At 39.5% G+C, this 27,724-nt stretch overlaps 1 protein-coding gene across 1 annotated transcript; it reads left to right on the top strand.

Moving 5' to 3' along the window:
- The first annotated feature begins 17,546 nt into the window (after positions 1 to 17,546).
- Positions 17,547 to 20,126, top strand: LOC101841320 (olfactory receptor 18-like). The gene is made up of 2 exons (XM_040741289.1): positions 17,547 to 17,557; positions 19,190 to 20,126. Exons 1-2 carry the CDS (start codon positions 17,547 to 17,549, stop codon positions 20,124 to 20,126), a joined length of 948 nt encoding a protein of 315 aa, XP_040597223.1.
- The last annotated feature ends 7,598 nt before the right edge of the window (positions 20,127 to 27,724 follow it).

Below are 27,724 nucleotides of genomic sequence, written 5' to 3'. Positions count from 1 at the left end.
GGATAAAGGCTCTAAGATGGTATATAGGGTAGACATCAAGTTCATTATCAGGAATGGGCATTTAAGGTAGTCTCTCCACTATTGCTTAGCTTTCCAGTTGGTGTCATCCCTTTAGATCAATAGAGGTCTCACTGGTGCCAGATCTGTCTTCTACCCTATGACTCCCACTATTATGGTATTTCTCATCCTGTTCTCCCCCTATTCTACCCTCCACTCAACCCTTCTGTTTTCCCATGACCTACTCTTCCTCTTCTCCCCCTCTCTTCTTCCCAACTCCCACTCCCTCCCCACCTCTCGCCGTGTTGCCAATCTATTCAGAAGATCTTGCCTCATTCCTCTTCTCTGGGGTAACATGCATATCTTTCTTAGGTTCTTTCCTGTTCCCCAGACTCTCTGGCATTGGAAGTGTAGACTGGCAATATCCTGGTCCATGTCTAAAATCCATATATGAGTGAGTACATACCATGTTGTCTTTCTGTGACTGGGTTACCTCACTCAGGATGGTTTCTTCTACTGCCATCTATTTACCAGCGAATTTCAAGTTTCCATTGCTTTTTCTGGTGAGTAGCACTCCATTGTGTAAATGTACCACCTTTTCTCTATATACTCTTCAGTTGAGGGGCATCTAGGTTGCTTCCAGGTTCTGGCTATTACAAATAATGCTGCTATGAATATAGTGGAACAGATGTCCTTGTTGTATGATTTTGCATCTTTTGGATATATGCCTAAGAATGGAATTGCTGGGTCTTGTGGTAGATTGATTCCCATTTTCCTGAGGAATCTCCATACTGTTTTCCAAAGTGGCTGTATGAGTTGGCCCATTTATTAATTGTTGATCTCAGCTCTCTGTGCTACTGGTGTTATGTTCAGGAAGCTGGTTTCCTGTACCAACTCCATTCAAGGGTACCACCCACTTTCTCTTCTAAGAGGTTCAGTGTGGTTGGATTTATTTTGAGGTCTTTGACTCATTTGGACTTAAGTTTTGTGCAAGATGACAGACATGCATCTATCTGCAGTCTTCTGCATGCAAATTTATTTTTTCATTTCATTTTACATTCCCATGAATGTTCTCATTCCCATGTCTCCTTCTCCCCTTTCCTTCCTCAAGCCCACCACATATCCATTCCCAACATGTAAGGGCTCCCATGTGGAGTCATCAAATTTGGCACATTATGTTGTTGCAGGACCAACCACTTCCCACTGTGTTGAGGCTGACCATGATATACCCTCATAGATAATGGACTCCAACACGCTATGAATGCACCTGTTCTACTGCCAAGGGTCCCTCAGATTGATCAAGCTACACAACGGTCTCCAACACAAGAAGGGCCTAGTTTGGTCCCATGGATGCTCCACTGCTCTCTGTATAGAGTTCTCGAGTTTCCATGAGATTAGTTCAGCTATCTCTGTAGATTTATCCATCATGATCTTGACCTTCCTTCCTTGCTCATGTATTCTTGAAAGAGATACCATGATAGAGAAAGTGTCACTATGGTGTTAAGGAGAAACCTGATGCTAGGTAAATAAATACCCAAGAATTCACAAGGATGGTCCTAGTTAAGACCCCCAGCAATAGTGGTGAGGGGGCCTGAGCTGGCTTTCCCCTGTAATAAGATTGGTGAATACCCCAACTATCATTATAGAGTCTTCATTCAGTTATTGATGGAACTAGAAGCAGAAATCCTTAACCAGCCACTAGGCTGAACTCTAGGAATCCAGTCACTTAAGGAATTTTGAGAGCAGGAGAAATATCTGCAGTTAGAGAATAAAGCAAAGAATTCAAAAGAGAGCAAGGGTGGGTACATGGGAAGGAGGGAGGTGAGAGCTGCTGGATTCTCATTATAATCTCATTTTTAAAATATTTGAGCAAAATCAATTAAAGTTTTTAACTATAACCATAGCAGGGTGGCACTTATCACCTTCAGATAATAAGTGTGGTTCATGCTAATGGGTTTACTTATGATATATGTATGAATCTTACTTGATTAATTTTTCCAAATTAAGTCATGATGTGAGCTGTCAAAATAGCTCATCTTTTATTTGAAGTGATAGAATTAGAGTTCATGGATAAGGACTGACATGAATTAAAGCCCACTAATGAGGCATGAGATGACTGGAGTTTAAAATGCTCTTGTCCTTCTCAGTTTTTGACGTCTTCCCCAGTTTCAATGGTTGCTGTGTTTACAGTATACACGAAACTACCACAAGTCACTGTAGAATGTGGATCAAAAAATATAAGATTCCTTCCATGTAACTTTTAAAAGAGGAATTGATAGAGTTGTACTTATGAAAATACACTTTACCAATTCAAAATCATTTTAATAATTTAATATTTTATATTTCTAGAAGATACATCATTCCATAATGGCAGATTTGTGTTTAATGATTCCATTTACTATGTAAATTTTAGTAAATAGTTTTAATAAAAGCACATTTTTACATCTACTGCCAGTTTTGGATTGTATACTAAAAGAAAACTTTAATAACATACCCACAATTCAATATAATATTTGTTAAAAACACAGACATGGACTTTCAAAAGCATGGCTTTCCAATAATAGGAAAACAACTTGGGAAAATCGAACACAATGACTTTGTCATCATGAAGTATTTATTTTAATTCTATATTTAGATAACACATGTCTCTTGATAACATATGGTTCTTTCATTACTCAAAACAGAGGGAAACTATATTATATCCTAGCAAAATGTCAGGGGAAACTTAAATGTTTCCTACTTTCCTTTGACTAAAAACAGTGTTTTGTAAATGGGGAAGAATTTATTTTGAATGTTTTTTTAATAAAGTGGTTATATTTCACCATGATCTTGGTGTCTTTTTATATAATATGATTTTCTTTCAAATACCATGACACTGAATGCCAATAATTAGTTTTGCATAGAAACATATGAAATTAAACAGCAAAGAGACTCTCTGCTCCTACCTCCAGTAGAACAGGCAGACAGATCTCTTATAGCCTCCCTCAGGACCACATCCATTTGTCTCAGCTTCAAGCTCCAAAACCATTTCCTGTAAATTCACCAACTACACAGTCGAGGGAATTAGGTGGATATCTTCACTCTTACTCCTGTTCTTCATTTACAATCTACCATCCCATTTTCCAATCCTGTACCAGACTAAATGTTGAGGCCTCTATTTCCAGTGGTTGTACATTCCTAAGCATCTAGGCAGATCCTGTTGGCAAACCCTGCTTTGTTACTACCTTCTTGTGGACCCCTGCAAACTCCCCCCTTCTAACCTACAAGTAATCCTAATTGTCAGTCCCCAACACCTAATATCACAGTGGCCACATATGTATCTCAGAAGCATTTCCTGCCAGGCAACCCACAGCCACCACAGTCTACTATGAATATCAATGAAAGAATATAAAACCAAGGAATAAATCACTCACCTACAGAGACAAGACCAGATAATTACATCTATAATGACAATAATCTAAGACAACATACCTATACACTAATCTAAATGCATAATCAATGACAGCCAGAAAATATGTAGTCTCTATTACATAGCAAAGCAACACTATAGACCCTGAGTAATGCAATAGAGCTGAAGCACAGGACAAGGACTTCAAAATAGCATTCATATTCTCTTGAAGTGCTTAAAGATCATACAAATAATTGCATTCATGGAGTATAAAAATTAAACGGTGAAATAAAATAAACAGTCAAGGCATGAAAATGGAAACAGTACTTATAAAAACTAAACTGAAAAATTTAGGAACTAAAAAGAACTACAGGAATAAAGTTCACACAAAATATAAGAGATGGAAGAGAAAATGTCAGACATTGAAGAAAAGACAGGGAAAAAGGGATACCTCAGGCAAAGAAATGCTAAGTTAAAAATCCAGAAAGAAAACACACAGGAAATCTGGGACACTGTGAAAATACCTAACCTAAGAAGAACAGCAAGAGAGGAAATATAGGAAACCTAGGTTAAGGGTACAGAAAATGTACAAAACCATAGGAGAACATTTTCTATACATAAAGAAGAGGGTCATATCAAAGTACAAGAAGCATATCAGAACACCAAATAGACATAGCCAAAAAAGAAGTTTCCCATATCAAAACACTAAAATGCAGAAAAAGAAAGAATATCAAAGCTGCAAGAAAAAGGTCAAATAACACGAAGGCAGCAGACCTATTAGAATAACACCTGGCTTGTCAATGAGACTCTAAATCCCAAAGGGACTGGTAGAATATTCTACAACCACAGACGCCACCTAGATCACTACATTCAATTACATTTTAAACAAGAGATGGAGAAAGACATTTCATGATGAAATCAATTTTAAGAAATATAAATTTCTCTCTCCTATCTCAGCCTCAGTAAGGCAGTTGGACTCTACAATCAATTCTGGTGGAATCCCACTGCTCTGGTGCAGATTTCAGTAGCAGCCCCACATCTGAGAGTCCTGTGGGTAGACTTTACCACCATTGTTGCCACTCAATGGACTCTGTTCCCTCAAGACCCAATCTCCTACCCTCTCACACTATCCACTTCACCCTTCCCTTGGCCAACAATGCCCAGCAACATTCACAACCTCATACAGGCACAAACATCACCTTTACTAGTTGAAAGGACAGGTGAGTGATTTGGTCTCCCAGTCACTCATATGAACAAAACACCAAAATAATTATTTCTATGATATATAAAGCCCCAGAGACCCTGACTCTAGGTGTAGGCAAGGCTTAATTTTCCTCCTAATACTCTCAGCTTTCCCTTTCAGTCCATGCCCATTCCTTTGTGACATCTTTGATTCCACATTTTCAACCAGTATTTACACAGGGCTGGGAATCAGGTAAACAATTTTCAATATCTTTCCTGTCTGCCATTACCATTTTTCCTGTCTCACAGTCCTGGAGCACCATGCTTTCAGAAGCCCCTCCTCTGACTCTATCTCCTTTTCAGGGAAGGTCGTCCTCTTCGACCCAGCGCGCAGCTTCGGGAGGGACGCACATGGAGTGGTGAGGGAGGAAGGGGACACCCGCCTAGCCAGCCAGATCAACCGAATCAACCCTGGCGATCAATGGGGTGACAGATGTCGCAGCCAGATCGCCCTCACATCCTCTATCTCCTGAGGACTCTGCTACTTGCTTAAGTACCAGGTGGCTCTTTCTTGATGACCACATCAGCTTTCTCTTCTACCCCATCTTCATTCCTTTTATGGATCATCAGTTCCCACAAACATATTCTAATGTGTCCAGTAGCTGTACTGATCTGGACATCAGGTAGACAGTTATCATTGCTCTTCCTGTCCTTCATTAAACTTTCTTCTGGCTTTACCATTGTCCTAGAGTAGCCTTTTTCCAGGAACTGCTTCTCCCAGTCAAACTTTATCATGGGAACTCCATGTTTTGGTCAAGAACCCTGGGTTCTTCTTGTCCTTTCACCCTTGCCTCTCCAAATTCATTATTTATTCTACTGAAGCATTTTACAAGAGCCCTTCCCTCTGCCACAACAACATTCCCTGGGGGACTCTGTCTCTTTGTTTGGACACATCCACCTAGTTCTTTCCCACAGTCTTTCCATTCTGCTCATCTCCAATCCTTTCTGGCAATTACCTACCTATAGAAGTACTCCTTACCAGAGACCCCAGAGCAGTCAAAAATGCATAAGATCTATTGAGGGAAACAGTAACCAAAGAATGGAACATTCTCCTACCAAACACAAGACTAGATATCAACACAAAGAAACAATGCACATATAGTAGCTCCAGATGTTTAGACACCAATGCTAAAATACAAACATGAACAGCCAAGACAGCACACCTCCACAGGAAGCCAGTAACCCTCCTTCTGCAGGCCTTGAGACATGCAATTCAAAAATAGTAATCATGAATATATTTAAGCATCATACAGAGCATGTGAAAAAAGATATAAAAATGAAGTCTCTGGAGGTGAGATTGGGTCTCCGGCAGGGACTGCCCGCCCATCACACATCCCCCTCGATCATCCGGGCGTCTCCTGGCATCCCGAAGACCCGCCCACACAGGGAAGACATCAGCCCAACCAGGACCCCAACCCCAGCGAGTCCAGCTTCAGGTGAGATTGGGTCTCCGGCAGGGACCGCCCGCCCATCACCCATCCCCCTTGATCTTGCGGGCTGCTCCTGGCATCCAGAAGACCCGCCCACACAGGAAAGACATCAGCCCTCCAAGACCCCAACCCCAGCGAGTCCAGCTTCAGGAAAGACATCAGCCCCTCCAAGACCCCAACCCCAGCGAGTCCAGCTTCAGGAAAGACATCAGCCCCTCCAAGACCCCAACCCCAGCGAGTCCAGCTTCAGGAAAGAGAACAGCCCTACCAGGACCCAAACTCCGTGTCAGCATCCCCAGCTTCAGCTGCAGGAAGGAAGGAGACCAGTGGAGATGGAAAGACCCCACCAGCACCCACTGAAAGAAGAGATGGGAAGAAGACAGAATAAGAGATCACTCAGCAATAGAAACACCAACATGACCCCACCAGAATCCAGGGATCCAACACCAGCAAGACCTGAAAAGCACTACATAGATGAAGAAGAGGAGACAGACCTTAAAAATTATTTCATGAAGATGATGGAGACCCTCGATGAAGAAACGAGGAAATCCCTTAAAGACATAGAAGAAAAAACAAACAAAAAATCCATGAAATGGGGGAAAATTCAAGAAATAAACAAATCTCTCAAAGAATCTAAAGAGCACCAAGAAAGAACAACCAAAAAAATTAAGGAAACAACTCAAACAGTTGTAGGATTGAAAGCTGAAATAGAAACGATAAAGAAAACACAGAATGAAGGGATGCTGGAAATAGAAAAGCTGGGTAAATGATCAGGAACTACAGATACAAGTATCACCAATAGAATACAAGAGATAGAAGAGAGAATCTCAGGTGTTGTAGACTCATTAGAGGATATAGAGTCGTCAACCAAAGAAAATCTCAAAAACAAAAAATCCTTAACACAAAATATCCAGGAAATATGGGACACCGTGAAGAAGCCAAACCTGAGAATAATAGGTATAGAAGAAGGTGAAGAAATTCAACTTAAAGGTACAGAAAACATATTCAACAAAATCATGGAAGAAAACTTCCCTAACCTAAAGAAAGATATGCCTATGAAAGTACAAGAATCTTACAGAACACCAAATAGGCTCGACCAGAAAAAGAAGTCACCTGGTCATATAATAATCAATACATCAAACCTACAGAGTAAAGAGAAAATATTAAGAGCAGCTAAAGAAAAAGGCCAAGTAACATACAAAGGCAGACCTTTCCGAATTACACCTGACTTCTCAATGGAAACGATGAAAGCCAGAAGATCCTGGACAGATGTCCTACAAACGCTAAGGGAACAAGGATGCCAGCCCAGACGACTATATCCAGCAAAGCTCTCAATTACCATAGATGGAGAAAACAAAATATAACATGACAAAGCCAGATTTAAACAATACGTATCCATGAATCCAGCTCTACAGAAAATGCTAGAAGGAAAACCTAGAGCCAAGGAAGATAACTACATTCACAAAGACACTGGCAATATATAATCACACTTTACAAAACACCAAAAGAAAAAGGGAGGAGAAACTACACAAAATAAATCAAGCACAAACAAGGATCACCAATCAATGGTCATTAATATCCCTCAATGTCAACGGCCTCAACTTGCCTATAAAAAGACACAGACTAGCAGAATGGATACGAAGACAGAACCCTTCCTTCTGCTACATACAAGAAACACATCTCAACATCAAAGACAGACGTTATCTCAGAGTACAGGGTTGGGAAAAGATCTTCCAATCAAATGGCCCCAAGAAACAAGTGGGCGTAGCAATCCTAATATCTAACAAATTAGACTTCAAATTAAAATCAATCAAAAGAGATGAAGAAGGACACTTCATATTCATCAAAGGAAAAATACATCAAGATGAAGTCTCAATTTTAAACATCTATGCCCCAAATACAAAGGCACTTACATTGGGGAAAGAAACATTACTAAAGCTCAAAATGCACATAAAATCTCACACACTAATAGTAGGAGACTTCAACGCTCCGCTCTAGACAGGACCTCCAGACAGAAACCTAACAAAGAAACAAAAGAACTAATAGAAGTTATCACCCAACTGGGTTTAACAGACATCTATAGAACATTCCACCCAAATACAAAGGGATATACCTTCTTCTCGGCACCACATGGAACCTTCCCTAAAATTGACCACATAATAGGAAACATAGCAAATCTCCACAGATACAAAAAATTGGAATAACCCCCTGCATCTTATCAGACCACCATGCATTAACATTAGAATTCAACAATAACACAAATCGCAGAAACCCTACAAACTCATTGAAATTGAACAATGCACAATTGCACCATCCCTGGGTAAAGGAACAAATAAAAAAGAAATTAAAGACTTCCTCGATTTCAATGAGAATGAAGACACAACATACACAAACTTATGGGACACTTTGAAAGCAGTGCTGAGAGGAAAGTTTATAGCACTAAGTGCCCACATGAAAAAACTGGAGAACAGTCATACTAGAGAATTAATAGCACAGCTGAATGTTCTAGAACAAAAAGAAGCAAACTCCCCCAGGAGGAGCAGATGCCAGGAAATAATCAAATTGAGGGCTGAAATCAATCAAGTAGAAACCAGAAAAACACTGAGAAGAATCAATGAAACAAAGAGTTGGTTCTTTGAGAAAATCAACAAAATAGATAAACCTCTGTCCAAACTAACCAAAAGACAGAGGGAGAGCATGCTAATTAACAAAATTACGGATGAAAAAGGGGACGTAACAACAGACTCTGAGTAAATCCAGAGAATCATCAGGGCATACTTTGACAATCTGTACTCCACAAAATTTGAAAATTTAAAGGAAATGGACAATTTCCTGGATAGATATCACTTGCCAAAACTAAATCAAGAACAGATAAACAATCTAAACAGACCTATAACCCCTAAGCAGTCATCAAAAGTCTCCCAAACAAAAAAAGCCCAGGCCCAGATGGCTTCAGTGTAGAATTCTACCAGAAATTCAAAGAAGAGATTATTCCAATACTCCTCAAAGTATTCCACACAATAGAAGCAGGGGCTCCCTGCCAAACTCTTTCTACGAGGCTACAAATACCTTGATACCCAAGCCACACAAAGACACAACTAAGAAAGAGAACTATAGACCAATTTCCCTCATGAACATTGATGCAAAAATACTCAATAAAATACTTGCAAACCGGATTCAAGAACACATCAGAAAAATCATCCACCGGGATCAAGTAGGCTTCATTCCAGGAATGCAGGGATGCTTCAACATTAGAAAATCTATCAATGTAATCTACCATATTAACAATCTGCGAAAGAAAAACCACATGATCATCTCACTAGATGCTGAAAAAGCCTTGGACAAAATCCAGCACCCCTTAATGATAAAGGTCCTAGGGAGATCAGGGATAACAGGAACGTACCTGAATATAATAAAAGCAATACACAGTAAACCAACAGCTAACATCAAACTAAATGGAGAGAAACTCAAAGCAATTCCTCTAAAATCAGGAACAAGACAAGGCTGTCCACTCTCTCCATATCTCTTCAATATTGTACTTGAAGTTCTAGCTACAGTAATAAGACAACAAAAGGAGATAAAGGGGATACAAGTAGGAAAAGAGGAAGTCAAACTTTCACTATTTGCAGATGATATGATAGTTTACATAAGTGACCCAAAAAAACTCTGCAAGGTTACTCCTAGAGCTGGTAAACACCTTCAGCAATGTGGCAGGATACAAGGTAAACTCAAAAAAAATCAGTGGCCCTATTATATACAGATGATGAAGTGACTGAGAAAGAAATCAGAGAAACATCACCCTTTACAATAGCCAAAAACAGCATCAAATATCTGGGGATAATGTTAACCAAGGAAGTGAAAGACCTGTATATCAAGAACTTTGTGTCTTTAAAGAAAGAAATCAAAGAAGATACCAGAAAATGGAAAGATCTCCCATGCTCTTGGATTGGTAGGATCAACATAATAAAAATGGCAATCTTGCCAAAAGCAGTCTACAGATTCAATGCACTCCCTATCAAAATTACATCACAATTCTTCAAGGACCTGGAAAGAACATTAATCAACTTTATATGGAAAAACAATAGGCCCAGGATAGCTAAAACATCCCTATACAATAAAGGAACTTCAGGAGGCATCACCATACCTGACTTTAAGCTCTATTATAGAGCTATAGTCCTGAAAACAGCTTGGTATTGGCACAAAAATAGGCAGGTAGACCAATGGAACCGAATCGACAGATCTAATTTTAACCCACACACCTATGAAACTTGATTTTTGACAAAGAAGCTAAAACTATACAATGGAAAAAACAAAGCATCTTCAACAAATGGTACTGGCATAACTGGGTACAGGTATGCGGAAGACTGCAGATAGATCCATGTTTATCGCCTTGTACAACACTTAAGTCCAAATGGATCAAAGATCTCAACATAAATCCAGATAAACTGAAACTTTTAGAAGAGAAAGTGGGAGATACTCTTCAACGAGTTGGTACAGGAGACCACTTCCTAAACATAACACCAGTGGCTCAGGCACTGAGATCGACAATTAACAAATGGGACCTTCTGAAACTAAAAAGCTTCTGTAAGGCAAAGGACACAGTCAAAAAGACAAAAAGGCAGGCCACAGAATGGGAAAAGATATGCACTAACCCTACATCTGACAGAGGGATAAACTCCAAAATTTACAAAGAACTCAAGAAACAAGTCTCCAAAACAACAAAGGATCCAATTAAAAGGTGGGGTACAGAGCTAAATAGAGAATTCTCGGTAGAGGAGGCTAAAATGGCCAAGAGACACTTAAGAAAGTGCTCAACATCCTTAGCCATCAGGGAAATGCAAATCAAAACAACTGTGAGATACCATCTTACTCCTGTCAGAATGGCTAGAATCAAAAACACCGAAGACAATTTATGCTGGAGAGGATGTGGAGAGAGAGGAACACTCCTCCACTGCTGGTGGGAATGCCGACTCATACAGCCTGTTTGGAAATCAGTATGCAGATTCCTCAGGAAAATGGGAATTAATCTACCACTAGACCCAGCAATTCCACTCTTAGGCATTTATCCAAATGAGGCAGGTTCATACAACAAGGGCATCTGCTCCACTATGTTCATAGCAGCATTGTTTGTAATAGCCAGAACCTGGAAGCAACCTAGATGCCCCTCAACTGAAGAGTGGATAGAGAAAATGTGGTACATTTACACAATGGAGTATTACTCAGCAGAAAAAAACAATGGAACCTTGAAATTCACAAGGAAATGGATAGCACTGGAAGAAACCATCCTGAGTGAGGTAACCCAGTCGCAAAAAGACAAACATTGTATGTACTCACTCTTATATGGATTTTAGATATGGATCAGGATATTGCCCGTCTGCACTTCCACTGATAGAGAGTCTGGGAAACAAGAAAAAACCTAAAAGATATGCATATATGCATAGTACCCAAGAGAAGAGAATGGAGACAAGATCCTCTGAATGGATGGGGACCACGGCGAGGGGTGGGGGGGAATGGGACCTGGGAAGATGAGAGGGGTGAAGAGGAAGAGAGTTGGTCATAGGGGAACAGGATGTTGAGGGGGTGGGGGTATAATAGTGGGAAGAGGTATCATAGGATCGAAGACAGATCAGGCACCAGAGTGACCTCGAGTGATCTAAAGGGATAACAGCAATTGGCAAGCTAAGCAATAGTGGAGAGACCACTTCGAATGCCCATTCCTGATAATAAACTTGATGTCTGTAACCATCCGGGAGCCTTCATCCTGTGACTGATGGAAGCAGAGGCAAATACACAATTAATCATTAAACTGAACCCAAGGAACCCAGTGACAGAGAGAGAGGAGTGATGAGCAAATTGGCAAAGAATGCGTTGACAAAACCTGCAGAGACAGCTGACCTGAACAGGGGAGAGCTCTTGGACCCCAGACCTACAGTGGGGAGGCCAGCATGGGACTGATCTGGACCCCCCAAATGTGAGTGTCAGCGAGAAGTCCTGGGCAACCTATGGGCCCTGAGCTGTGGATCAGTGTCTATCCCTGTTATACAAACAGTCTTCATGTGCCTATAGCACAAAGAGGGATGCTCTCTCAGCCTGGACTCTTTGGGGAGTGCCTGGACCCTACCCAGAGTAAAATGACAGACTCTAGATATCCCCTATGTGGAAGGATTTGGCAATAGGGTTGGAGGGTGGGGGGGGGAAGGGGAGTGCGGGAGGAGGGGAGGGAGAGGGAACTGGGATTGACATGTAAAAGAAGCTATTTAAAATTAAAATAAAAAATGATAAAAAATGAAGTCTCTGAAGAAAAAACAGCAGAATGAAATGGTGAAAAATTTAAGGTGTGAAGTTAAAATTATTCATTAATTCATTAATTTATTTTGTGGTCACTGAGGCTCTATTTTGCTTGCAGAACCACTGATGTGGGGTCTTGCTTTGGACACTCTAGAGGTTACACTGGAGTTAACATAGCTACAGACACTAGCTGGGAAGTGAGGTGATAGAAAGAATGATTTGACAAATCACATGATTACAAAACTTGTGTATCCAGCAGGGCTCCTGCTGGTCAGGTATGGCATGGGAGCAGCTAGCACTGGTCCAGCTTTGGATCCATCTCCAAGATATCAGGGACAGGGTCTAAGCAGATGGTGACTTCAGGGATTTCCAGTCCTTGCTTTACTTGTCCAGGGGATTCTTTAAGTTCCTGCTGGCAAACTTGGAATCCCCATGCATCTCTCCCTTGATTCTAAGTTCCTGATTGTAGTTGGAAGGGTGCTCAGATCAGCAAGCACCACCAGCCTTGATATCCCACGGGCAGTACCCTACCATGTGGTCAGTTATGAAAGTATCCTCAGTGTCCCCAGAACGATGGGACTTCCATGACACCCCATCATTGAACTGGGCCAGCATACATGTAGAGACATGGTCACAGAGACTGACCTAGTTCATTTGAGAAGGAGGCAGTTGTCCAACTTCTCCTCTACAGCCTTGGCAATCCATGCAGGGATGGTTTTCAAGAGATCATCTCCAACCACCTGGATACCTGCACTACATATGAATTTCTGCCAAGTCTCCCTGTCATTCTGGACAAAGGAAACTTCCATGGACACCACTGGATACTCCCAGGTGAAGGACTTATACAGGTCATTCATCTAGTCAGGTGTGATGTACCTGTTGGATTCATAGGAGACCTGACTCCTGTTTGCCAGACTTGAAGAATGCAGAGGCAGCCATGTCTATGCTGATGACATCCTGGTCAGTGTACCTGGCATTCTCAATTGTGACCTTCAGCATCTCTAAAACTTGTTTGTTCCAGGATGTCAGGCACAAATATTTCCTTGTCACTCACATGGGTGCCTTTCTTCTCTTATTGGTTCTTGATGACATTCTTTAGGTTGTGATAACCCTCTGCTCCAGTGAACATGGCTTCACAGAAACTTAACACCACCGCAGGCAGGGTCATGAACACTTGTTGTCAGCATTAAGTCACCATTGATCACATTGGATGCTGGGACCAGCAGGATGACTTAAGGGATGTCAGATAAGTCATTGATGTGAGGGAACAACGATACCCCCTTTTCTATGTTACCAGCTTTTGAGACAGTCGTGGAAACTTCCTGTATGGCGTTTGCTCTAAATTTAGATTTATTTCCAGTGCTGTCCATCTTGATGATCAGTTTGTCCATCTTATCTTGTTCCACATCACTCAGGGTCTTGCTACCCAGAGCAGGTGCAATAGTCTTACTGATGCGCTCAAGCTGCCTTTCAGATGCCCTTTCTTAGTAGGACATGTCATTGTCACAGAGTTCTAGGTCCCAATAGATGTCAGTGGAGATACTGTTTGGCACAGCAGCTTTGAAGAGACCTTTTGACATACAGTGATCAACTTCAAAAGTTGGATTCTCCGAGTCAAGATCTCTATGGTACAATTTTTTTTCTGTTTTACATTTCTTTATTTTTCAACTTATTCCAACTTTGGACCTTGTTGCACTTTGGAGTTATTTCTACTTTTTATTTAGAAACAATCTTATTTTGTACATCTGGAATGAATCTTGAGAACAGACATGCTTAATTTCTGGCCTTTGGATTGTCTCACAGGAAGGAAACAGCAAAGTACGTTCAATATAATTTAATAATATTAATAAAAGAATTACTAAAGAGAGCCAAAACTGAGAAATAGTAGAAATAAAAACTTAAGACATCAAAAAACCTCATAGCTAGTCTCTTGAGAACATTCAACCTCTTTTCTGCTTCCTCCATTAACCACAGGAATTCCTCAGAGATTGCAATATTGTGGACCAGTGTGAGTAATCACCAGTTCTGTGCATTGAGTTTCTATGGTTATGTAAGAATAATTAGTTAGTTCAACCCTGTAGGTCATCAGCTTGATCTGTAATCCAGGAATATATAGCCCTGTTTGTTCTACCCACAGAGATCTGCATCAGAACCTCTTCTATTTTATTCACCTCAGAATTCAAATGTGAGCTTGAGCCTTTACCATTTAAGTTAGTGAGGTTCGTCATATTCACATCCCTCCTACATGGCCACATGGAGCTACAGTTTATTCATGTAAGTTCTGAGGGAATTGATGGTGTAGAAGAGATTACAGTAATTATTACTTCTTCCTAATCATAGGAGCTATGATAATTTGGTTAGTGTGGTGATATACAAACTGCAATAAAAAGTTGAGCCTCTCTGCTGGGATTTTATGTTCTTAGGTATGATGGCAGTCCTCTAATTCTCATGGAACTGTTCTAGTGTCTCTTCTCTCTGCTCCTATGATCAAAGAGGGCAGAAAATATGTTTAAATAAGATGTTTTATAGTCAATCTAGAGTGCTGTGTCTATGCTGGTGAGGGTGATTCAGTAATTATACTTTTGAAGAAAGCCACTATGTGTGTGTGACTATTAAGGTCTTCCCTGGTAGGAGGATCTGAGCTCTATATTTTATAGGTCCAACTTCATCTAAATAGTTCTTTCAGGTTCCAACATTATAAGCTTCTGCATGATTATTATTTTATAGAAGGTGGAAGACAAAGACAGTATTGCTGTGTAATATTACCTGGAGATCAGGTAGAAGTGAGTGAAGTCTTGTGTGAATTACTTTGCCTGATCACAACACAGAGTGATCATTTCAGTAAACAGACATTGCATAATACTTCATTATAAAAGAAAGAAGTCCCGTCCTTTCTGTCCCTTGCAGTTTCCAGATCCTTTATTACAGAAAGTTCATTTCTGCTGTGTGAACTGCAGGCTGTATATTCACCTGCAACAATCTCAAAACATTGAAACAAAAATTCAACTCATGCTTTTCTAGTTCCTTTGGTTCTTATTTGGCCTCACACTGTGAGTGTTAGGTTTTGGGATCTATAATAGCTGCATTCTATTTTCTGGATATCTTTGCTGCTGTCAGCATTATCCATAATTCCTAGGATCAGTCAATAGGAAAGGAGGTCAGGTCCCTATATCATCTGTAGTTTGAAAACATGAGATCTTGAAGAGATACCTGTATTAAGACCTCAGAATATCTTCTTAAAACTATATGATTAGTAATTCATGAACATATATGTATGTGAATGATATAATGAACAAAGAAGCTACGAATATGAAGTAGAGTCGGATCAGTTATATGAGGAGTTTGAAGAGGTGAAATGGAAGTAATGTTACTACATAAATATAGTATAAAATATAAAAAATGATCAAATAAAACTCAAAATGAACCAAAAGAAAACACTATAGAATCAAAGAGTAATACATTTGTTTTGAATTATTTTGTCTCTTCTATATATGCATGTGAATTAGGACACCTTATTAGTAATTGTGAGATAATTTAAATTTTAGAAGACAAAGTTTTAACATTTTTCTATGAATGTTCCTCAATATTTGAGTATTTTTCGTATATTGATATAACTTATGACCTCTAACTTTCATTTTTCATTTCAAATCATCTAAAGTCATTGCTACAGATGTGAACATATTTTAAACATTAAGTAGACCCGTTATCCTTTCAAAACACCAATTTCCACATGCTTGGTTTTCCTTTGATTTTCATTCCATTCAGGAATGTAACCTAGAAATTGATGCAGGATCAAATTTTTGGTGTTTGATTCTATGTCATGGAATTTTTGGGTCATCTAGTGATATTTACTGCTACACTAATGGGTTATCCAAATATTGTTGCATGTATTCTCACTTGAAGATACAAGAATGTAGAGTCATAAAAAGAAATGGATTGTCAACTTTGTGCATTGTGTGAAGACAAACTTTAGAATTCACACAATTCTATTTTCCAGTGCTCTTTGGAAATATTCCTCAATAAACTCATATTTTCTGCCAACATAGGATTTAAATTTGGACAAATAAGTACAATGCAAATTTTATAATTTTTCAAGTGGAGATGGGATTTTTATCCTTGGTTTTTATGAACATGTGGTGTGGAGAAAGTCATAAATGTTCTCTTGATTCACTGATTCCCAACCACAGTCACTGTTTATACCACTGGAGACAAATAGAAATATATTCTGTATGTGATGTATCTCAAATTGCATCATCTTGGAAGAAGTATAAGTAGGTAGATTTCACCATTTTACTGGCACATATTATGAGTTTGTCTTTCATGGGAAAAGTAGGAAATCATTATGAAAAGTGAATGATATTCATATGTGATAGTGTCATAAATCCAATAGATTATTAAGCAATACAAAAAGGGATACTAGGATCTAGGTGATTGTTTTTATAGGAACAATTAACTGATGAGTATTAAAAGACACAGACATCTATTGTTGCATGTCTGGTAGTTACCATATATTTATGAGGTAACTAAATAACTACTGGAATCAATAGAAGACAGACGGGTTTTTGGTGATCTAAGTAATTTTTAGTCAGAATTAACAATCTGCTCTGGTAGAGATCACTCTACTCCTTAGAGATTAACAAGGGGAAATTCTTTTAATAATAGCACAGGCCTGGTTCTGGCTCATGGACAAAAGAAAGACAGAGTTAGAAAACTCTCTTTGTTTTTATAGTTTCAAAGGCCCAAGTTACATTTTGAGTAATTGACCTTGTTTTAAGGAGATGGAACTTCCTAATTTGGTTGTTTGAACAAATGTGGAGGTTTTCAGTGTATACTATTGTCTTAGTTTTCCAGAGACAGACCAGGACTACCTTGAATAGGCAGCTGTCTATCAAGATTAGCCTGTCTTCCTGGAGTATTGTACTCTTCCTGATAAGACAACTGGGGACACTCCTTCAACGAATTCTACTTTATGTGGTTTAAGCAATCTATAGATAATTTTAATGTCAGTTTATTATTCTCAGTTTCAGATTTTCCTATAAAATTATGACACCTAAAAACTAATGTCTGTCTGTCCATGATGTAGTGATACAGCTAATATCTGTACAATAGATATGAGAAGTTCTCAGACAGACTTATAACCACACTTCAATGTATGCAAATCCACTATTAGGGACAGCACGTGTTGTGTTGCACACTACCGAATGAGCATCAAGTATGTATTAGGTTAATTTAAAATGGCTCCTTATATGTATTTCAGTAGGTATTTATATAGAAATAGCACTGGAAAAATCTGTCCTGTGAATTTGTATCAGCCATTGATATAGACAATGAAATCATGCAGAACTACTAAGAAGTCAAAGTTCATCATCATCACATCTGATATAGGTAATGTAAAATGCACATGATTTAGTCCTGATGAGTTTCTGTTAAAAGTGTTATTACTTACATGGTATTAAATGAATGCATTCTAGATGCCAGAAAGAATTGCAAGGCAGTGGATTCTACCCCAGGTTGAAGGAAACATAATCTAGTATTCTTCATGTACGTATTGTAATTAAATTGGTTTATGAAGTCCAGAATCTTGTGATTCATTAAACATTCATGGGAAATTATATTGCTTAGAATTTCAAAGACCGAGTAGTCTACATAATTTTCATGATCTTTGGTGTCCCTGTGTCTTGTAGTAGCCCCAGTAGAGAAGTAAGTGGTATCTACTTTAGCCATTAGGGCATTGCTCAGGTCTTTGCATCAGTAATATTTTCTGTATTTCAAAGCTTTTATATTTTATGCAATTCAGTGTCCTCTGACCTAAAAGTGAAACTGAAAGTTCCTCTGTAGATAAAGTAAGAACATGGGCATATATGCACCGACCTGACTCACATGGGGATTACTTTGCTGTCTGAGGCAGTAGGGACTGAAACTGGGGCTCTGGGTCAAGAAGGTTGCAATGCAGAAAATCAGTGGCATTGCGTAGACACAGGGAAACCATGGCTTTTTAGCAGACATTTTACTGATATTTGTGGAGATGATTTCTCCAAATTAGCTTTGCAGAACAGAATTTCACCTGTGTTTACTGACTGTTTATAACTTTTCACAGCATTGGACAACTCAGCAGCTGTGGACAGAGAAGTTCTGTGATAGTGTCGATTTAACTAAGATGTATTTACAAAAATTTGATATAGATGTATAGAAATAAGGATTTTATCTCTATATATGTATATATATATGCTTTTATATAGCTTTAAAATATAGATAAGTTTTCAAAAAGTCTTAAAGTCCCCAAACAAAAAAATGGAGAACTTTTTTAAGTCAAAGAAAAAAAGCAACCTATAGATGACACTAGAACCAGAAAATATTTTTCTGGCAGGGATCAAAACTTGTTATTGAGACCTCAGACTTCACGTTGTCAGATATATTCTAAGAAAAATAAACTTGTTCCACGTTATTGTAATAGAAATACATATGTTTAAGTGTTTCAAGTTTTCAATTTATTTGATTGACAATTTACTAATGTAAGGCTTCCATCAAATCCCCATCTTTTCATTAATGTGTTTGCTTTCTTTCACAGTGACTACAGGCCAGCTGTATACAGTAACTCTGGTCTCATCATCTAGATTACTGTATTCAATATTGCTCTCAAGAGTGGTAACACATGCGCTAGGAACAAAGCACTATTTAGAGTATGGCATTTGCTACAACTGAGAAATGATTAAGGATGTCACAATAGACTTGAGAAAATAATCAAAATTGGTTCTTACTTGACTCATATTGTAAAGAAGGAATACATGCATGCTGGCACCATTGTTAACAACATTTTTTTTGTTTCCTCCAAAAGCTGTTCAAGAAATGAAAACAGGAAAAACACAACATCTCTACCAGAATTCCACTTAATTCAAGTCTCAGAGGATCCAGATCTACAGCCTGTTCTCTTTGGCCTATTCTTGTCCATGTACATCTTGGCCCTATTTGGAAACCTTCTCATCATCCTTACAGTAAGCGCTGACTCCCATCTCCACACACCCATGTACTTCTTCCTCTCCAACCTGTCCATGGTTGACATTGGTTTCATCTCCACTACTGTCCCAAAGGTGATTGTGGATATCCAAACCAACTGCCAAGTCATCTCCTATGTGGGCTGCCTGACACAGATGGCACTGATCATAATTTTTGGATGTATGGATAGCATGCTTCTGGCAGTGATGGCATTTGATAGATTTGTGGCCATCTGCCACCCTCTGTATTACCAGGTCATTATGAGTCCCAATCGCTGTGGTGTTTTACTTCTAGGTTCTTTTCTCGTTAGTCTTGTGGAATTAATCTTGCACTATGTGGCAATATTAAACTTTTCCAATTGTGGGGATTTTACTGAAGTTTCCAGCTACTTCTGTGGCCCTTCTGAAGTCCTTAAACTTGCCCATTTTGATACTGTCACCAATAACATAGTTAGATACTGTATAGGCACCCTCTTTGGGTTACTTCCTGTTTCAGGAATCATTTTCTCTTACTTTAAAATAATTTCATCCATCATACGATCATCATCATCAAGTGGGAAGCAGAAAACCTTCTCCACCTGTGGATCTCATCTGTCCGTTGTTTGTTTGTTTTATAGTACAGGACTAGCGCTGTACTTCACCTCCTCTCTGTCACATTCTCCAAGTAGTAATAATGTGGCCTCAGTGATGTACACCGTGGTCCCACCTATGTTGAATCCCTTCATCTACAGCTTAAGGAACCAGGACATTAAAACTGCCTTAAGAAAGATTCTTAGCAAAGCATTCTAATCATTGACATTCTTTATAAATTTACTATGTATATGTATATATACACACACATATTTATAATATATGTGTAAATCCAACTTAATGTCTCACATTCTCACTAACAGATACTTCACAATATTACATGCTGAAGTGGTGGTCACTGAAGTTGGTGCCCAACTGTTGGTAGATCTGTAATGTGGTAGTTTGAAAGTAAATGGACTTCTAAAGGAGTGTCACATCAGGAGGTTTGGCCTTGTTTGAGGAAGCATGATACTGTGGGTTTGTCCTTTGAGGTCTCTTTTGCCCAGTCCTGCCTCATTGTGACAGCCAGTCCACTGCCTGTTACCTGAAAGATGTGGTACTCTCAGTTCTAGCACCACATCTACCCAAACACCACCATGTTCCCCATCATTATGAATATGGACTGAATCTCCGAAACTATAAGCAAATCATTCCAATTAAATGTTTTCTTTATAAGTGTTGCCATACAATATTTGTAATAGGCAGATCTTGTAAACAACCTAGATGCCCCTCAACTGAAGAATAGATAAAGAAAATGTGGTACATTTACATAATGGAATACTACTCAGTGGTAAGAAATAATGACATCCCAAAAATTCACAGGCAAATGGACAGGACTAGAAAAAATCATCCTGAATTAGCTAACTCAAAGCCAGAAATACAAATATAGTACGTACTCACTCATAAGTGGAAACCTGACATAAATCAAATAATACTCAGCCTAAAATCCACAATCCAAGAGTGACTAGAGCTCTCTTCCAGAGACATAGGGAAGCAGATACAGAAATCCACATCTAACCAATAGGCCAAGCTCCTGGGTTATAGTTGAAGTGAGGGAGGAGTGATAATATGAACAAAGGAGTCAAGATCATGACACAGAATCCCCCAGAATCAGCTCACCCAAGTTAGTGAGAGATCACTGATTCAGGTCTGACAAATAGGGAACCTGCATAAGACCGAACCAGATTTCCTTAATATAGGTGACAATGGTGTGACTGGGACAATATATGAGGCCAGTGGTAGGGGGTCCAAGACCTAACACTAATGCACAAATTGACTTAGTGGAACCCATTCTATATGGAGAGATGCCTTGCCTGGTGAAGACACAGGGGTGTGGAGGTGGAGAGGTGCCTTAACGCTACTAAGCTAGATGATTGGACAGACTTTGTAGACATCCTATTATAGGCCTTATCCTCATCATGGAGCAGATTGAAGAAGGGGTAATCGAGGGAGTGGGAGGAGAGGAGGGAGCAGGAACTGAGAAAAAGGAAAAAAAGAAAGAAAAAAAGGAAGAAAACAATGTAAGTGTTGTCATAGTTATAGTATCTCTTCATAGCAACAGAAAACCCTAACAAAGACAGAAGTTGGTACCAGTAACTGGGATACTGCTGTGATAATGCCAGACCATGTGTTTGTTTGGAGGATTTTAGACTTTGGTTCTTTGTGTTATGAAAGGAGGAATGGGCCATACAAGTAGCACCATGGAAGACAGAGATCCTTAGTGTTATTTTAACTGTTGAGGGCTCACTCAAGAGGTTTCAGAGAAGAATTTTAGTATGCTGTCTAGAGATCATTCTTGTGATACTTTGGTGAAGCTGCTGTCTTTTGCCCTTGTCTCAAAATTCTGCCTGAGGCTAAAGTAAAGAATCTTGGATTAATTATTTTGGCATAAGAAATTTGAATAACAGCCTAGTAATACTCTGCTGTGTGGATTTTACTGGTAACTCTAATGGTGATATATAATTAAAAGTACCAAACTGAGCATGGTAATTTACAAAAAGTACATTTTGAGAAGAATAGAGCACCAGGATGCAAAATGGAGCTAAATCCTATGTTCAAGGAGATAAATAGATTAAGAAATGGAATAAAAGTTGTGGTGACATCAGGGCAAGATCCAACCCAACTAAGTATTCACCTTGTGAAAAGTAATTAAAGAAAAGTTTGGGATTGGTGTCCTGGTACTCATTTTTAATGCCAGCAGTCAGAATACAGTGGTGGATGATCTCTGAGTTTGAGGCTAGCCTGGTCTATATATCCAGTTTCAGACAGGCAAGCTTAGGCAGTAAGGAGGAAAGCTGTAGAAGATTCAGTTGAGCAAGGGGCTATGGTCCAGCCCCAGTAACCAGCAAAACTTGTCAGCTTTAGTCATATCATTCTGGCTTCTGAGTTAAGGATAGAAGAAATGGGTTGTGGAGTTTGCCTCTGTACATAAAGAAAGCTGCTGAGGCCTGGCATATGTGAGGGGTGTCCCTGAATGGAGTCCTAGTAGAAAGGCCATTGAGGGAAGCTATGAATTTCAAGCCTGGATTGCCTTGGAGAACCCAAGATGCTAGAGATGCCAGAGTTGTGGGTTAACTGCCTAGAAGAGAGAGCCGCTAATAGGGAGTGGAATGAGCCCAAGAGCAAGAAGTGTGTTGTGGTCAAAGTGGAATGGAGCTGGAGGTGATATGCAGAAAGCATGCAATCTGCGTTTCCATACTGATTTTGACAAGGGAATTACAGTTAAGAGAGTGCCATGCATCTCAGAAGACACTTTGAAGTTTGAATGACAGTTGAAACTGTTACAGACTATGGGTATTTTTCATCTGGACTGTACACATTTTTGCTTTATGATATGGGTATAAGCCATTGGGATCCAGGGAATGGAATGTAGTGATTTGAAAGAAAATGTTCCTTAAGGAAAGTGACTACTGGTTTTACTTATGATATATATTATGCATGTTACTTGATTGTTTTCAAATTAAGTCCACATATGAGCTGTCAGTATAGTGAGCCTGTTATTTGAAGTGAGAGAATTAATGTTCATGGATGAGGGTTGACATGAATTAAAATCTGCTAATGAAGCATGAGTTTGTTGGGACTACAAAATGCTCTTGTCCTTCTCAGTTCTGAATCCTCCAAACGTTTACAGTATGTTGTGTTCACAGAGTCCATGAAAGCACAGCAATAAGTGACTATAGAATGTCTATAGAATGTAGAACAGATTGGAGAGTAGGAGTCATTCTATGTGACTCATTTGATCAGGGTTTGATGGAGTTGTATATATAAACATACAGTTTGCAAATTCACAATTATTTCTTAATATTCAATATTTTATGTTTTCTTGAACATGCATTGTTCAGTAATGGCACATGTTAATGATTCAATTTACTATGTCAATTTTAATAAATGTTTTTAAAGAAAGTATATTCATCATGTTTACTACCAGGTTTGAGTTGTGTACTAAAATGAGATTTTAATAAGATAAACACAATTTATTATAACAATGGTTTAAGATAATATTTGTTAAGAACAACAAAGTCTATTGTAAAGAGTGATGTTTCTTTGATTTTTTCTCTGTCCATTTATCATCTGTTTAAAGTAGGGTTACTGATTTTTTGCAGTTAACCTTGTATCCTGCCACTTTGCTGAACGTGTTTATCAGGTGTAGGAGTTTCCTTGTACAGATTTTAGGGTCACTTATGTAAACTGTCATATCATCCTCAAATAGTGAAAGTTTGACTTCTCCTTTCCTATTTGTATCCCCTTTATCTCCTTTTCTTGTCTTATTTCTGTAGCTTGAACTTCACGTACAATGTTGAAGAGATATGCAGAGAGAGGACAGCCTCGTCTTGTTCCTGATTTTAGAGGAATTATGTTGAGTTTCTTCTATTTAGTTCGTTGTTAGCTGTTGGTTTATTGTATATTACTTTTATGTTCAGGTAGGTTCCTGATATCACTGATCTCTCCAGGACCTTTATCATGAAGGGGTATTGGATTCTGTAAAAGGCTTTTTCCACATCAAGTGAGATGCTCATGTGGTTTTTCTTTTGTAGTTTGCTTATATGTTGGATTACATTGATAGATTTTTGTATGTTGAAACATCCCTGAGTACGTGGGATGAAGCCTACTTGATCATGGTGTATGATTTCTCTGATGTGTTCTTGTATTCAGTTTGCTAGTATTTTATTGAGTAGTTTTGCATCTATGTTCATGAGGGATATAGGTCTATAGTTATCTTTTTAGTTGTGTCTTTGTGTGACTTGGGTACCAAGGTAACTGTAATATCGTAAAAGAATTTGGCAAAGACCCTTCTGCTTCTACTGTGTAGAGCAGTTTGAGCAGTACTGCTCTTATCTCTTCTTTGAATTTGTGGTAGAATTCTCTAGAGAAATCATCTGGGCCTGGTCTTTTTTTGGTTGGGATACTTTTGATTACTGTTTCTATTTCCTTTGGTATTATAGATTTGTTTAAATTGATTATCTGTTCTTCACTTAATTTTGATAAGTGATATCTATCCAGGAAATTGTCAATTTCCTTTAAATTTTAGAATTATGGGGAGTAAAGGTTTTCAAAGTATGACCCGATGATTCTCTGAATTTCCTCAGTATCATTACAGTCATTCTCTTCTGCTTCACTTGTGTTGGTATGTTCAGATCTTGTTGGTGCAGAGTCCCTCGACTCTGGAGGCATCATATTGGCTTTTTTGTTGTTGAATGTGTTCTCATATTGCTGTCTTCCCACTGCTTCTTCTAGTGGGTGCATGCAGGTTCTCTTCCTCTCCTGGTGGGTGCAAGCAGGTCCAATACTCTGATTGGTCTCAGGATGAGTGCAGGCAAGTGTGAGACACTTCCTCTCTCTGTGAGTCGAAGAGGGACTAGCACAGTGATGTCAGGAGTGAAGGATGAGAGATACCATAGTAGAAGTAGCCATTATAGATTTGAAGAGAGATTTGGCACTAGCGAGATGTCCAGAGGCCTACAAGAATGACACCAAATGGCAATCTAACCAATAGTGGAGAGGCTACATTAAGTACCCTTCTCTGATAATGTGATTAACTTCCTTGTGTGCTATACTAGAGCTTTCATCCAGTGGCTGAAGGAAGCAGAGGCAGATACCCACAGCTAAACACTGAACTGAATTCCTGGAACCCAGTTGCAAAGAGGGAGTTATGATGCACAAAGGAGTTAAGACTTGGCTGGAGAAACCCACAGAAGCAGCTGACCTGAACAAGGGAGTGCTCATAGACACCAGACTGAGAGGCCAGAATGGGACTGATCCAGACCCCTGAATGTGGGTGTCGTTGAGGAGGCTTCAGCATTCTTTGGGGCCTCGGGCAATAGATCAGCATTTAGCCCTGTCATTCAGATGTACTTTGGGAGCCCATTCCACGTGGAGGGATGCTGTCTCCACTGGTACACATGGGGGAGGGCCTAGGCCCTGCCCCGGATAGTATGACAGACTTTCATGAAGGGCCTCACCCTCCTTGGAGTGTGGAATGGGAATTGGAGGAGGGGTTTGGGGATGGCTGAAGGGGACAGGAGAGGAAGGGAGGGAGAGGGAGCTGGGATTTACATGTAAAGCAAACTTGTTTCTAATTTAAGTTAAATTTAAAAAAGTGAAAGAAGAAAAAAAAAGAAAAACATGATACAAAAAAGCATGACTTTCCAATAACAGAATACCCTCTTGGGAAATGGAACATAATGCCTTTGTCATCATGATCTACTAATTTTAATTTGGCACTCAGACAATACAGTCTCTGGATTTTTAAAATGTGTTTTTAGTGAATTTTACTTTTTTACATTTTTATTATATATTTAAATTAGAAACATGCTTGCTTCCCATGTCAGTTCCAGCTCCCTCTCCCTCCCCTCATTGTCCACACCCTCCCCCAAGAACCTCCCCAGTCCCCCACCCAATCCCAACTACATTACCCAGGGAGGGTAAGGCCCTCCATGGGGGATCTCTTGAATCTGCTATTTCGTTCCAGGGAGGGTCCAGGCCCTCGCCAAAGAGTCCAGATTGAAAAAGTATCCCTCATTGTGGGATGGGTGCCCAAAATCCATTTGTGTGCCAGGTATAAATACTGATCTACCATATAAAAACTCCATAGATTGCCTGAGTCTCCTCACATACACCCACATTCAGGGGGTCTGTATCAGTCCCATGCTGGTCCTCTCAGCCATCAGTTTGGGGTCCAAGATCTCCCCCTTGTTCAGGTGAGCAGTTTCTCTGGGATTCACCAGCCTGGTCTTGACCCCTTTGCTCATCACTCCTCCCTATTTGTCACTGGGTTCCAGGAGTTCAATTCAGTGTTTAGCCATGGGTGTCTGCCTCTGCTTCTGTCTGTCACTGGATGGAATTTCTAGGATTGTATGAAAATCATTACTAGGGAGGGGCATTTAAAGTAGTCTCTCCACTACAGCTTAGTTTGGCAGTTGGTGTCATCCTTTTACATCTCTGGAGTTCTCACTAGTGCCAGATCTCCCTTCAAACCTGGGATGCTTCCCTCTATTATGGTGTCTCTCATCCTGCTCTCCTCTATTCTTACCCCAACTCAACTTTCCTGCTCTTCCATGGCCTTTTCTCCATTCCTCATGTCTCCTTCTCTTTTTCATGGCTCCCGTTCCCCTCTCACACCCTGTGCACCCAATCTGCTCAGGAGAACTTGCCTCCTTCCACCTTCTCTGGGGTACCATGTATATCTCTCTTGGGATCCTTCCTGTTTCCCTGCCTCTCTGGAAGTGGGACTGTAGACTGGCAATCTCCTGATTCATGTCTAAAATCCATATATGAGTGAGTACATACCATGTTTGTCTTTTTGTGATCGGATTACCTCACTCAGGATTGTTTCTTCTAGTGCCATCATTTGCCTGCAAATTTCAAGATTCCATTGTTTTTTTCTGTTGAATAGTATTCCATTGTGTAAATGTACCACATTTACTCTATACACTCTTCATTTGAGGGACATCTAGGTTGCTTCCAGTTTCTGGATATAACAAATACTGCTGCTATAAACACAGTGGAACAGTTGTCTCTTGTATGAATGGGCATTTTTGGCTATATGCCTAAGAGTGGAATTGCTAGGTCTTGTGGTAGACTGATTCCCATTTTCCCGAGGAAGCTCCATACTGATTTCCAAAGTGGCTGTTCAGGTTGGCACTCCCACCATCAGTGGAGGAGTGTTCCCTCTCTTCACATCCTTTCCAGCATAAACTGTCATTTGGTGTTTTTGATTTAGCCATTCTGAGTACATGTTCTCAGAGTTGTTTTGATTTGCATCTCTCTGATGGCTAGGGATGTTGAGCACTTTCTCAAGTGTCTCTCAGCCATTTTAGTTTCCTCTATTGAGAATTCTCTATTTAGTTCTGTAGCCCACTTTTTAATTGGATCCTTTAGTACTTCTTGAGTTCATTGTCAATTTTGGAGATCAGTACTATGTCAAATGTGGGGTTAGTGATTATCTTTTCCCACTCTGTGGAGTGACTTTTTGTCTTGTTGACTGTGTTCTTTGCCTTGCAAAAGCTTCTCAGCTTCCAGCAGGTCCCATTTATTAATAGTAGATCATCAGTGTCTGTGCTACTGGTGTTATTTTCAGGAAGCTGTCTTCTGTAACAATTCATTCAAAAGTACCTTCCACTTTATCTTCTAACAGGTTCAGTATGAGTGTATTTATGTTGAGATCTTTAATCCATTTGGACTTACATTTTGTGCATGGCGATAGACATGGATCTATCTGCAGTATTGTACATGCCAGCATCCAGTTATGCCAGCACCATTTGTTGAAGGTGCCTTCTTTTTCCATTGTCTAATTTTAACTTCTTTGTCAAAAACCAAAT

This window comes from Mesocricetus auratus, unplaced genomic scaffold (assembly GCF_017639785.1).
Source record: "Mesocricetus auratus isolate SY011 unplaced genomic scaffold, BCM_Maur_2.0 contig_11873_pilon_obj, whole genome shotgun sequence".
Taxonomy (NCBI): Eukaryota; Metazoa; Chordata; class Mammalia; order Rodentia; family Cricetidae; genus Mesocricetus; species Mesocricetus auratus.
The sequence above is the reverse complement of the archived record's forward strand: the minus strand, read 5'-3'. Positions and strand labels throughout refer to the sequence as shown.